Genomic DNA, 14,208 nt, shown 5'->3' with positions numbered 1-14,208 from the left:
TGGGGTGGTAATGTGTTTTAAGATTTTGCAGAACAGCCTGTTTATCAGAAATACTTCACCAGGTTGTACTGAACTTCAGTTGACTGGAAAGACTCAAATACAACAGAGAAATGGTAACTACAATTAAAACGGATAAGGTTATATATTCATTACTGTTTCATGGATTATATAAATCATTCTTTTCTTTAAAAGTTGTGGGGTTTTCTATAAACAGGAAACAGCATAGATTTTCATAGTGAGAACATACACAACTTCTTCCCTTAGTCAAAACAGGTCTCCTGTTGCCTCCTAGAACAACTGAGTCCACAAATTAGAATTATTCTTTACACTGTTTTTTCTCCTATATTTGTTCAGTTTGTAGTTCTGCTCAACAATGTCATCAAAGCTTGATACAAACCGGCAGTAAGGCTGCCTTAGAGTCCACTTGCTGAGTGTCTTCACTCGATGCTCTTCTGCTGTTGCTGTAAACTACAAAGGAAAGAGATTTGTAACTGGACAAAGAACTGCACGTGTCATTGTTAACTATTTCCTAACAGAGTGAGCAACTAGACAGCTTAACATGGCTCTCATAACAAGAGCCTGATCCACAGCTATCTGATCTTTAAAAAAAGGTTTCCAGCACAGTCCTAACCGGATCACTTAGCTTTTTATGACTCTTGCTGTCTGTGGCAAATACAAGGTAACAGAACTGAGCTGGCATGACCTGAAGAACCATAAGAAGCTGGAGGAGCAGATTCAAGTAGCAGCAACTATGAAAATATTTAAAGATGCTTTAACTTATTGTGTTTCCTTTGTACCTTCTTAGAATATCCATTAGCAACGCAATTTAGGGACAAAATTAGATCACCTGAAGAGACAACAAACTTACGTTGCTCTGAATGGACTGCCAGAGGGTCAGTGAACCCACCACAGGAACTGGATTGTCTTAGACCAGAGTCAGTTTGAAGACCCTACCAAAAAAAAAAAAAAAAAGAAAGAAAATAAGATGACATTTGCCATTAGTCATCATTATCATTACTGCTTTCAACTACCACTCTTGGCAGACAATCTGCCCAGTTTTCTTTTTTAGGACTATCTAGGATTCTTTCTTTTTTCAAAAAAAATTCTGGATGTACCTCAAATACCTTGCTGGACAAAAAGTACAAGCTGAGCACATAATTCAGTTAAAATGCTCCTCACCGTAACCATCAGCTCTAAAATTTTCAGGCACACATTAAGACTCCTGACCCACACCAAAAGGGTTCTTTACAAGGGAACATTACAATAGGATACAACTACAGAAATGCACTTTACACTGGATCTCTACAAGCACAAAATTCAGCTATTTCAGCACGTCTTTGTTGGTTATCAAGAACGTGGCTCTGGGAGAAAATAAAGTTCAGTTTGCACCCACTTAAAATAGGAACAAAATGTAGAAAACTCTTGCCACATAAAAACCTATGGGTTATGAATGGAATTTCCTCATGGACATATTCCTTAATAGTAATTACATATTCTTGGAATATATACTGAGGTGGTGGACTTTTGACAACAAAATCTTTCTTTTGCAAAAAAGGAGAAAGGCAGTTTCATCACAAACTTGGACTATATGTAGAGTGGTGTAGGGCTGGACCAGTGTATTAATTCCAACGGTTACCTGAATAAAATGCAAGAATTCACTATTCCCTATTTTGATTTCAAGATCTATAACAGTCAGGAAAATTGTTACCACCCTTTTTGACCCTTCCCTCTTAAGGAATACACCCCACACACCTAACCACATACATACAGGCCTCTGTGTATGTATGTGTGTATCTATACCCACGTGTGTGTTTGTGTAAAGACTATTTCTTTACATCCCTAAACAAACACTTCACTGGAAGGCAACACAGAGAATGCACCTGCTGAAAGTGTCTCCTGAAGACCCGTTTTTAGGTCTATACGTGTTTCAGTGTTCGGCACATCTTCAGCATCTTACAATCAATGACTGTAGTGCCTACATGAAAAGTAAGAATCAAACCAGTCCCAAGTCAAGGTGGGACAGCTCTATCACTAAGCATCTAAGAACAGCAGTATTGTTTGAAAATGCTACTGGACTTTGTATCCCAATAGTACCAAACACCAAAACTATTTAGACCTACATAAAGGGGACATCCAGCTTACAAAGAACAGGATAATAAAACAGAGTTGTGTGTCTTTACTGTAAAGAATGCATTCGGTATCTGTTCAAAATAATGTCCCTAATAAATGAAAACTTTACTTACTTGAAGTCTGGTTGTCTCTATGCCCTCCAATATAGCTTTTTTGAAGTCCTCCTGTTGCTCCTATCAAAAAACCAAAGCAAATCACAAAGGTTACCACCAAAAAACCCATGCCAAAAATACACATAAAAAGCATTTTGGTCACATATTATACTTATCAGAAGGTTCAGAAGAAGCAACTCAGCAGAACAGAAACATTGCAAATGGTCATAATGCAATTCTCAAGGCATATTCTCCCCTTGGGGTGGGGTAACTGCAAATGATAACTTGTATTTACTAACTTAACAGTTACATGGAGAAAACTAGCTTTTCTACATATATATATATATACACTACGGCACTTGAAGGACAGGTTTATTATGATTAATCACTTTCTATTTAGTTATTTTTATTACTCTTTAAGAAAATGGAAATTATTCATTTTAGTTTATGACAAGTTTATTAGAAAAGCCTTTTCTTCTTGAAAGCATAACAAATGATTTTGGTCCCTTTTTAAAATCATACACTGTCTTCTTGCTCCATAAATTATAATGTAAGTCACTTTAGCCTTCCTAAAGGCTGATCTTGAAATTTATGAGTGTCAAACATTTCATGAAACACTAATTATGGGATACTTAATTTGATCTTAATTCACAGTTGTACTCATCTCAGCTTTCATAACCTCAGATCTTGTTTATTATTTCATTAGTATCCTATTATGAAGCAACAGTATCTGATGGCAGTTAAAGTTGCATGAGCTTTCACTAGATTTCTTTTTTTTCAATCATAACCAGATGCAGAGTGCAGTCTGCAAGGAACGTGTAAGTTCTTTGATTATATTTGCTCTTAAGACTTTTTCAAAAGATTACAGTTCAAAAGAAAACAATCCCCTTTAACATGTTTGGCAAAGTCTTTCACGCTTACCTCGATGTTGGCACTTCTGTCTTTAATTTTGCTTGCTGCCTCTTTAAAGCGCTGCAAGTCCATGCTGTCTCTGTGACCTTTGACACAGTGAATTCAAAAAGAGTATTCAAAATCAAAGCAACCTCCAATGTTCTGACCATGCCAATAGTTTGCATCAACACAGCAAAGGGTTACAAACCACCTAAGGTCTCTGTGCCTGTTTGCACTAGAAAAGACATTACAAACACACTAAAGTAAAAATTCAGTGTGACGATGCGTTGATATGAAACTATTGCTTTTCCCACACCGAGGTGTGGATTACCACAATTCAAAAGGTAAAGCTAATATTTCAAAGTTTTACTCCAACATGTTCTCCTCACAGAGAAGGAACAAGGTCTGAATTACAACACTTTTATGTACGTATGACAAATGAAGGAAAAGTAGAGAGTTTTCTGGAGGTAGCTTTTACAGTATACTCTTCATCCTCACAGCTGCAAGAAATACTTTTCAGAATTTTCCCAAGCATGTGGTTTTATAATAACTTGAAATCTACTTGGCTTCACAATTGAAACCTGCACGGTACCACAAGTTTTACAAATCCTGGGCAGGAGGAATGAAGAGTATGTTGTAAATGCTAGAGATGTCAGAGGACCATACACAAAAAATCTGGCTCCAGTAAATAAGTACAGTTAGTATTCAAAGTTATTAGTGGTGAAGTACATTTAAAGATTAGATAAGAGTTATACAATCAGTGTCCGTTATTTCTGTTTAGTCTTACTTTCTGAGTTTTAAAAAAAAAACAACACCTTTTTTTTCCAACCTGAGGCACTTGTAAACAAATAGCTAATGAGTGTGCAAATTGGAGATACTCTTCCTATGCATATGCCAATCTAAAAACACTAGTGCGTGTAGGGAACTTCTTAGAAATCCAGGTTTCACAGCAGTAGAATAAACCCTTGTCTAGAGATTTAAATTTCTACATCCTCAGCAAACCTTTGGAAAACACTGAGACATCCCTAAACAATTAGGGCAAGATAATACCTCTGCAGGCAACCTGACAATTCCAGATTACCATCTTCTGCCATACACTAAGCGTACTTAAAGTATTATCTACTTTACAGGAATCAGTTAGTAAACCCACACCTGTGTTTTGCAATGAATCTGCCACTGTTTTACCACTCAGGTATGTAGGTAACTAATCAAAAACATCCACCTTTTTACTGTTCAGCAAAACTTGAGGGGAGGTAAAATGTTGTATTGAATTAAAGAATTTTGGAAGCTTCCAAAATGAGTACCCCAACATATGTTATCCTAGGCAACAGTGGAAGATCCCAGTTATAACAGTGTTTAGAAATACAGTACAGGAGGAACCCTCAGCTTGACACAGATACCACAGAGATATTTGTCCAGGACTCCATCAGCCTAAAAAGTGTTCTGTAATTACGTCAAGAAATAGACAATATTTTTGGTTTATGCAATGAGAAGGTATGAGCCTTAGAATGAGTCACAAATATTTGCCTACAATGCCCATACCAAGTCATATAGCTGCTAATTGCACAAAACTGCTGAAGTCAACAACTGGGTAATGTTTTGCAGAAAAATATTGTCTATGTGACAGAATTATGGAGAAATTACAGTGTAGGTTAAAAACAACATTCAAGCAACATAGGGAAATTAGAGATGTTAAAAGCAAAAAAAAAAGCAGAGCAAAATGGTAGAATGAAGTCACCTGCAACCGGAATACACCCAAAATACTATACAATTCTTGATAAGTCAAACCTTGTGGCTTAGATTTGGTCCACAGTTTATGAAGTAGTCCCATAAGGATGTTAGAACATAAATCTCGGGTTTGTAGTTCCATTGCAGGGACATGCTGACTTTTGGAAAGTTCATCTTTAATATTCAATTTTCCATGTGAGCCGCCACAGTTGACTGTTGACATCAAGTCGCCAGTTGACAAAGAGAACTTCGTTTGGGGCTTGTTCTTCAATAACTTGACAGAGGACTGGTGATCACATTTGTCAACTCTGCAGCTGTAGTTATCATTAGTGTCACTCTCATCATGAATAAAACCACAATTAACGTATCCTCCATTTTCAACACAAGGTTGGGTGAAAGCAAGGCAAGCAGAGCCAGAAGCAAAAGGATAAGAGCAGCTAATAATGACTTCAGGACACTCAGAATCTACTTTGTTATACTTACCCACAAATGCACCAAATTCTACATTATTATCTCCTTCTGTAGCCTTAGAGAACACAGTCTCTTCACGCTTTGCTGAAGAATCCAGCTGACTTTTGCAACTGGGTCGAGATGGAGTGCTAACAAAGAACTTTGCTGTTGGGGATGTTACGTGTGGCATGCTGTTGGATGAGTTGCCTAATTTTTTACTTTTACTAGTGGACTTTGAGATCTCTGCAGCCTGTATTCGTTGGCGAAGTTCTGGAGGGGAAACAGTATTTGAAAATAAGGCACTGCCTGAGGAACCTGCCTCTTGGAAGTTTTTTTCTTCTCTTCGGGGAACTGGAGCCAACTCCTGACCAATTGTCTTATGCTGGGCTTCTTTTTCATCACGGATAGAAATGTTACAGAGTAAAGCATTGTTACTTTCAAGGCCTCCTTGTGGGAAAGAACCAAAGACATTTCCAATGCTGTGCTTTTTCCACACAGATGATCTTAGGGAGCCGTCCTCAATGAGGTTTTGTGCCAAATGTTTTGAAATGCTCAGTTCCCGTGTGATTTCATTATGAACCTTGCTCGCTTCTGAGGCTTTCTGCGCAGTCAGTGTTTTCAGGGTATCCACAGTCAGAGCAGACAGATCTTGGAGGTGGCCAATCTGTGAATCTAAAGACTGTAATGACCGTTTTATGTAGTTGACACGATCACCAACTTCCTTTATCTGAATGCACATTTGCTCCACCCTAAGAAAAATCAAATTATGAAGTAGCTATGAAAAGTATTTTTCTCAATATGCAAAAGAAACATCTCTGTAACACTTTCTGCCCACTTAATCAGAGGAAAGAAACCTCTGAAATTATAAGATGGTATACACAATACTACTGGATTGTTTGGCAATACTACATTTGTACATACTTCTGACTCTTAGAATTAAAATACACATCGATAGAGTGCCCACAACACTTTTTCAAATCTATCAGTTTGTTAAAACATCATGGGAAACTAAATAATACAATTGCCTCAGCTTCGTGGGTGCTGCTGCAGATCAAGAAGCATCAATCACATTGTTAGTTTCTGTATAGCAATGGAAAGATACCACCTAAAGTTTGTGTTAACACTTATGTTCTTGAGCTGCATTCCTCCCCTTAAAGTACATTTTAAAAAAACCTGCAAAAGTTCTAATTCTCTATTCAGAAATTTTATTTGCAAATATTCTACCGTTCGAATGTGACTCGAATCCTCTCCTCACTTCCAGAATGAAATTTATCATCCTTTTCATTGAAATACATCTCAACACACAGCTCTTCAAAATCATGAAGTTTCTTCTGATCTTCTTCTGTCAGGAAGAGTTCTAAAGGAGATTAAACAGTTATGATACATATGCAGTGAAGCTGTACAGGTGCTGAAAACTAATAGCCAGAACTTTACCAAGGGTGTTAAAAATAAAAAGCCAAAATAAAACCAAAAACAAACAAAAAGACCCTACCAGAGTGCCATCTAAGACCCTTGGTCTCTCACTGACAGAAACAAGTTCAACATCAAAGATTCCCAATAAAATCGAATCAAAATAGTAATTCTGAGAGGATCTGTGCACAATATTATCATTCCTTACACTCATACCCCTTCAATTTCTTTTTCTCTGAGGCACAAGCTGGATTCCTTAGCTGGATTTTATTCTCTGTGGAACTCCTCAATAATTTTTTTTAAGTTTCAAAGAAGTTTTACAGAAAGAAAACTAAAAAACTTCTCCATTAACAGAACAGGAAATCAAATCTCTCTGATTTTTTGGTTTTGTCATAAGTTAGTTTAACTGGAGATTTTTAGGGACTGCATTATACCCTTCATAAAAGCATTGTGACTGAACAGAATTAGATTCTTAACCAATATTATAAACATGGAAAATTAAGATCCACTTTGACTTTCTCCAAAATATACATTATAACCAAGAACACAGCACTTTTCTGACAGTTTGCTTTAACCATATCAAAAAAGGTACAGCAATTTTTTGGATAATAACTATTCATACTTGGCCCATCTGAAGCCTTGTCTGTCTGTCTTCTTTTACAAATACAACAGAAGAGGGAAGCCATGTGGCTGAGAATAATCAGCGGCGGAGGCAGAACAGGTTTTTCATGGTAGGCCATAATGAAATGATAGCGCTGATACTTCCACACAATGTTTGAAATCGCCTTGACTTGTAAATACACGTTGCTGAAAGGGAACAGAACAGTATTAACACACCAAGGTGGTTTTTTGGGGGCTGGGGGAAAGGTGTTGGTGTGTGTTCGGTAGTTGTTGGGGAGTTTTGTAACTCTTCCATAACAACCTTGAATTCTGATGTCATTTAAGTAAGAGACAAAAGCATGAACTTGTTTTTTGCTTCAAAATTATTTTGGTGGATGTTGGAAACACATTCAAGAAAACACCATGATTTAATGCAAGGAGAGGGTTAAAAAATTTTCCTTTCTGGTGACATCTCAGTACCTTTATTCAGAAATAAATCACACTGAGATCAAATTTCAGGTTTCCCAAACAAAAAAAAAATTATTTCTAATTAAAGCCAGATTTTTCTATCAGACCACATTAATCCTGCAGTCTGCCATTCTCCAGTGTTCGTGAGCTGCTTATGCCCATAAATCAAACACTTGTGGAGAACTATAAAAGGCAATTTAATACAATTGAACTCAACCAACTAGAGAACATTAAATGAATTTAAGAACAACAGTCAATATAAAGACAAAGAAACAATGTTGTTTGTTTTCTAACAAAGAGAAGTTACAAAATGCTTTCAATTTTTCTTAAACTTCTGATTCCTCTGGTGTCATAGATCACACAGTTCCCTAACTCAGCCATGGGCTTGCAGTGAGAAGGAGATAAAGACCACACTTAGAACCTGAAAAAACTGAGACTGCTTTGAACTGGGATCACTTCTTTTCTTGTCATCTTATTGCAATGAAATATAAACTTATCAAATTATTAGCAAAAATTAACAATTATCCATATACTTACTTGAAAAATGCAATAAGGAGATTAACCATGATTATGTACTGTACAAAGAGGTAGACAGCTTGAAGAAATGGGGTCAACCATGTTCCTGGGCCACAGAGATGAGCAACTTTTTCATCAGAATCATTTGCACATACTGTGTTGGGAAAAAAAGGATACAGAGAAGATATGTACATTTTTTAGAACTCCCAGTAGGTAAAGATACAGAAAAAAAAAGGTCACAAAGTTTGTAACAACCATCATGCACTGGTTCTGCAATTCCAAATGTCTCCATGCATTTAGGACATGGTAGAAAAATACCAAAGTATCTGGTTAATACTATGGCATAATCACATTATCATATTTTTTTAAAAAGCAGAGTACACCACCACAGCCAAAAGGGCATGACAGCTGTGGGGAAGGATTCCAGTATCTTGCTATGAACAACCTTGTGAGAAACTGTGATTACAAAGAAGTTTTCATTCTAAGCCATTCAAGCTTTAGAAAGGATAATGAAAAAGTCAGGTCAAGAAGTTACACAGCTGCAGCCCACAAAGAGGAGATAATCCAATGAATGGAACCAATGTCAACAATAGCAGGCATTTCACTTCATAAAATTGGAATTTTGTAAGATCTCGAGAAGATTTAATCAGAGTAAGTTTTCTCTTTATTTGTTTCAAAATTGCAGTGTCTTACCATCAATTTCATAGGCATACACTTCACCAAAAATCATCCAGTATGGATGGAACACAATATCTCTAGCAAGAGTCCAAGAGGGTGCCTCATCAGGATACAATATTGCCTTCCTGGGAACACCGAAACTAAGTAGTACAAGGGCCATAATCACCACAATGTAAAACATGTTGGCCACCTATTAACACACAAAAAAGTCAGTTAATCCATGAGATCATAACTATGATTTCACAACTTGAAACACTTTAACAGTGACAGTGTACACTTGATGAATTCTAAGAATTATATATGGAAAAAAGTCCAGGACACTTATATTTCAGTCAGAAATTTTTGTTAAATAACGAATCATGTTAAAAAACCCACACAAATGTTGGGGTTTTTTCTGTGTCCTTTCTTAGAGCTTACTTAGTATCCCTGGCCAAAGGCAACTGAAAGTATTTCCTTCATAACTCTAATACTTAATACGTGCATGAGTAGCAGCTGACAGAGAGAAACATTCCTTCCTAAATGTACTGAATAGCTGCACAAAACCCAGAGGTAGTTTTCCAAAGGCTGGAACACAGAACCTATGCCTCTTGCAAGAAATCAAAGTGAGACATGAGCGACTTGATGCCCTCGTTTTCAAGGAATGACAGATTCAACTTTTTAGGAACCGTTTTATAGAAATAAGAAGCATAAAAACCCTTTCCACCTTCATATATACAGCACTCAAGACTCAATATATTTTTTAACATTTACAAGAGCTACTGACAGTAGAGCCAGGTTATTTAATTTCAAACAATTTGAATATTTTTTACGTGATTAGACAAGAACAGGGCCACAATCTATTCCCAATTTTCCACAGCACAAAAACATTAGGTGCTTTAGGACACAAAACAAGTCAAAGTCCTGCCCTAAGGAGTACAAAAGTTATAAATAAATCTCAGGCCCAAATGGGAAGCGATGCCAGCTCAGTCAAGAAAAAGGCTTCATCATATTCATTTAAGTCTCTGACAGCTAAGAACAAAACACAACAGAGGAGAAAGATTTGCCAGTTTCTTACAATTATGTGACACAGAAAGCTCCATAATAAAGGAAGCCTTCTAATCAGTGCTCACTTTGAAACACTTAAAGTGATATTCCAGCAAGCTAATTCTGCACACAGAGTTGTTAACAAATTACACCAGGATAAGCAACCTTTTGCTAAATAAAACTATGAGGGAAATTGTAAATGGATGCAGCAAGGAAAACAAATTTCAGTTGGTAAAAAAATATCAGTAACAAAAGTAGTACTTACCATTTTCCCAATCATCATAACATAAGGTCCAGCCTGTTGATTTACAGCTAGAAAATCCAGTAATCGCACATACCAAAAAATTATATTGAGACAGTATGTTATTCTTCCAGCAACAAAGACATAATTTTCTCTGTAAGTGTTTTCTCCAAAATTCCCCTTTGCTCCAAATCTTAATGCAAACCCAATGAAAAAAGTGACAATGGCAACTGTGTCACTGATATTGAAGTAATCACTGAACCACACTTTGATCTTCTGATTAATCTTCCCAGCCTCTGACATAAAAATCTGTAAAAAAATAAAAATAAAGGTCAGGACTGTTCATATTTATTGCACAGGGACCAACAGTGAAACATACGAATCACTAATATTTTTATACTTGCAAAAATAAAATATCTATTCAAATGGATAATTCTTATTCACTGAGAAATCAAAGCCAGTGTTTAACTGTGTCAGCTTCACAACAAGGAGAGGAGGATGCATGTTTCGCTCTGTCTAAACAATTTGTGAAGGAATTTGGAGTTTGGTGGGGTTTGGTGGTGTTTTTATTTCTTTTGAGGAGGTTACTGTTGCAAAACAAGCCCCATTATCTGCCCCTTCAGTTGGGCCTGAGGTACCAGATTAAAGAACTAGCTTTCTCTTTCCCATTTAAAAATGCTTTTAAAAATCCTCAAAAGTCTCTTGCTGACCAGGAATGTTGTAGTTATGATAGCTATCCTGTCTCAGTAAACCTTTTTATTTTTGTTTTGATATCTTGGTCATGGCACAGTGGTAGAGTCTGACTGACACTAATAAATAAATACACGTTTCACCAGCCAGAAAAGTAAGGTTGTTTATTGCATTGCAACTTGTTGGCAGGGAGTTACAGAATCAAAAAAAGTAGCAATCAACTGGGGAGGGCAGAGAGTGATGTGTTTTAACCAAAGAAATCTGACCAGCATGTTATTGCCAGTTCCTTAATATTTAGAAAGAAAAATCCACCTTGTTTTATAGTACTCCACCCCCAGCCTATACCAAAGTTTAAGATAAAGGTATCACATCACACGCTCTGATGCTTGAAGTTCTTGGGTTCTTTTGCTTACTGAATCATAGTTTCAAGCATATTGTTTTAACTGACAAAGAAAGCTAAAATCCCAGACTGTTAGAGGCATACCTCACGGATTTTCTCAATTGCTGATGTGAAAATGTAAGCAATAACAATCCACTCCTGAACGGATGGTAATTCTTCCATCTTTACAAGAACCACAAATGTGTAGAGCATGAGGAATCCTAAATATGCCAACTAAAAAACACAAATAAATATTATACATATAATTACTGAAGGGTTCTTTTTAGATGTGCATGGAATCTTCTGATGTGGTACACAATAAAAACTTCAAATAGGATTACAGGACTGTATTTACCCATTTAAGCAGACAAGTTTCTATTTATAAGGGGATAGAAACATTTTCATATTAGAAGAGGAAAAATAGCTGTAACAAGCTATTTATTGTTAGCAAAGCTTTACTCTTATTACAGCTATTTTCCTTTAGTATAAATTCTATTACAGTAATTGAAACAGAGCAGTGCATGAACACTTCAGCCTAACAGATGGTTATAGAACTCCTGCTAGCAACTGATGAAACTAATTACTCAGCCCAGAATAAAAACGTTCATGCTAATTACTCTCTTAGCTTAAAAAAAAATAAAAATTAAAAAAAAAGGTATTTCTAAAGCCAACATCATGAACTTCAAAACAACCCAAACCACAGGGCATGGCATGTGCATATGCAGTTTTTCAAAATCAGGTACTTCTCATTTCCAGCTTAGCAAGGTAAGGGTTTTTTTGAATAGTGCTTAACCTTTGATTCAGTCAGAGCTACATGCTGGGAAAAGAACCAAAATGTAACCTTCATTTTCAAATGAAATACACACCACACAGAAAAAAACTCACCGTATTAAACCAAAACTTCACAATTGGAGCGTGATAAAATGCATAAAACTTCTGCGTAATTGGGAGTCTTTTAGGTTTTGCTGGAGTCTCCATATCGTGCTTTTCCAAAGAACTGTCCAAGATCTTTACTTCTTTAAAAACCTCCTAAAATGAAAGGACTGTTAACTTCACACACAGAAACATATGCCTTTTGACATTCATTTCAACTCTTGACTTAAAAATGTAACTGTTTGTTAGGAATATTGCTTTAATACCTCCCCCTGCCCCACATTACCATAGGTATTTCATCTGCTACAGTCTGGAAGTTGATTTCACTGTCATCCATTGCCATTTGATGTGCGTCTTGAGACTGAGGAATGTGTGACATTTCAGCCTTGGTCTTATATTCCAACAGCAGTATTGCAGGAGGGAGTAAAATACTCAGTATCACCTGGAAAACATGATGACTAAGTGCAAATAGTTCACAGCTACATTAAAGTATCAGAATACACCAACACACAGAATATCCTCTGAAAATATATAATTTAAATTTCACTTGCTTGTTACTGAGGGGGAAAAATGTAAAAAATAATTAGTTGTTACTACTTGTACATACACTTAAGAGCCTAAGATCACATATTCAGAGTGTTTCTTGATTTGAAGATAAAGGAAATGGGAAAAAACCAACAAATTCCAAAACTAAAAGCTACTAGAAAGAATCTACTTCAAGACTGAAGATAGAGATGTCCTGTTCACACTCTGTTATTTAATCCACTCCCAGAAACTCTAGAGCTGTGTACAGTTAAAGTGTATTTTAAATGCATATACAAGGTTGTGGTTTGCAGGGGGAGAGAGGAGTGGTGTTTGTTTGGTTTTGGGTTGTTTTTTCAATTTATGGCAGAAAAATGGGCTAAGGTATAGATGAAGAGAGTAAGTGAAAGCTATTTACTGTCATTAGCATGTTACAAAGCAAGCAAGAAAATGGTTAATCAGTTATCAAACGAGATTTTAGTAGGTCACAAGTTAAATGATGCTTGTAGATATTTTGTAGGAAAGTTTTATTTCATTATATTTCTAGCAACAATCAGGTTTTTTGGCACACCATCTCAAAGAAATATGCAACTCCCATTTTGGTTCAATTGATCTACATCACAAAGGCCACCACTGGAACACCTGTCCCCGATTTGCCTACCCTTGTTTTGTTCTGTGCCCTGCTTTTGCTCAGTTCCTCCAAAATAGGAATTATGTGCTCCCTGTAAAAAGCCAAAACGCACAAAACTACAGTCTTACAGCGGGTTTTCCATCTGTTAAGGTTTGTTACTACTTTGTTTTTAGTAGTGGATTAGTATTCACATGATCTCTTTAAGCCTCTGATTAAAGGCTACTTGCCTGGTTTTTGCCTTCTATATTTCTGTACCTTATTTGAAAAGATAATAGAGTGTCAAAAGAAGAGTTTACAACAAATACTTCCAGTTTTGATTATGTTATAGGAGACTGGTTTACAGGATTTATTAATGTAAGCTATAGTTGTGGAAGCTTTATACTAATAGCATTTAAACACACACTTTCCTTCCCTTTAAACATAAACTCCATTGGCCCTTTTTACACCAAAAAACTGCAACAACACTTACTTTGTACCAAGAATTCTTCCTCATGTTCAGCCTTCCCATCCACATATCCGATAACAACATCTGTGTACAAGTGTGTGCTACAAAGGGACGGAGCCTGGACGACACTGCCAACTTCAGACAAGTGGAGTTGCTCCAGTTTTTAAGCTCATAGGTTAATAATTTCATGGCCATAGTCTCATCCTGTCGGAAGGACTGTTCTAACAGCTCAACTGCCAGTTGGCCAAACTCACTAGAATGAAGAAAAAACAACAAAACAAAATATAGTATCTATAGAAAATGACCTTCAGTTTAGCGTGAATTTTCCTGTACAAATTCCCAATAGCACAACTTGAAGGGACTATTATTTGACCCTTCTGTGCAGATACATGGTAATTTGTAACTATAACACATCAATCTGTGGTTTCTATTAAAAACATA

General features: G+C 36.4%; 1 protein-coding gene across 1 annotated transcript in view; it reads right to left on the bottom strand.

Annotated features, from left to right (window-relative positions):
• Positions 1-14,208, bottom strand: part of TRPM7 (transient receptor potential cation channel subfamily M member 7) — a 53,667-nt gene that overhangs the window by 6,958 nt on the left and 32,501 nt on the right. Inside the window, exons 17-30 of the mRNA XM_064668850.1 lie at positions 13,792-14,020; positions 12,456-12,611; positions 12,182-12,325; positions 11,402-11,530; positions 10,252-10,536; positions 8,979-9,153; positions 8,307-8,439; positions 7,324-7,508; positions 6,516-6,648; positions 5,325-6,040; positions 3,144-3,220; positions 2,244-2,303; positions 869-950; positions 398-468 (exon numbers count right to left, since the gene is read on the bottom strand). Of these exons, the coding sequence (XP_064524920.1) occupies positions 398-468; positions 869-950; positions 2,244-2,303; positions 3,144-3,220; positions 5,325-6,040; positions 6,516-6,648; positions 7,324-7,508; positions 8,307-8,439; positions 8,979-9,153; positions 10,252-10,536; positions 11,402-11,530; positions 12,182-12,325; positions 12,456-12,611; positions 13,792-14,020 (2,575 nt within the window). The remainder of the gene's footprint in view (positions 1-397; positions 469-868; positions 951-2,243; positions 2,304-3,143; positions 3,221-5,324; positions 6,041-6,515; positions 6,649-7,323; positions 7,509-8,306; positions 8,440-8,978; positions 9,154-10,251; positions 10,537-11,401; positions 11,531-12,181; positions 12,326-12,455; positions 12,612-13,791; positions 14,021-14,208) is intronic.

Source organism: Pseudopipra pipra, chromosome 12 (assembly GCF_036250125.1).
Source record: "Pseudopipra pipra isolate bDixPip1 chromosome 12, bDixPip1.hap1, whole genome shotgun sequence".
Taxonomy (NCBI): Eukaryota; Metazoa; Chordata; class Aves; order Passeriformes; family Pipridae; genus Pseudopipra; species Pseudopipra pipra.
The sequence above is the reverse complement of the archived record's forward strand: the minus strand, read 5'-3'. Positions and strand labels throughout refer to the sequence as shown.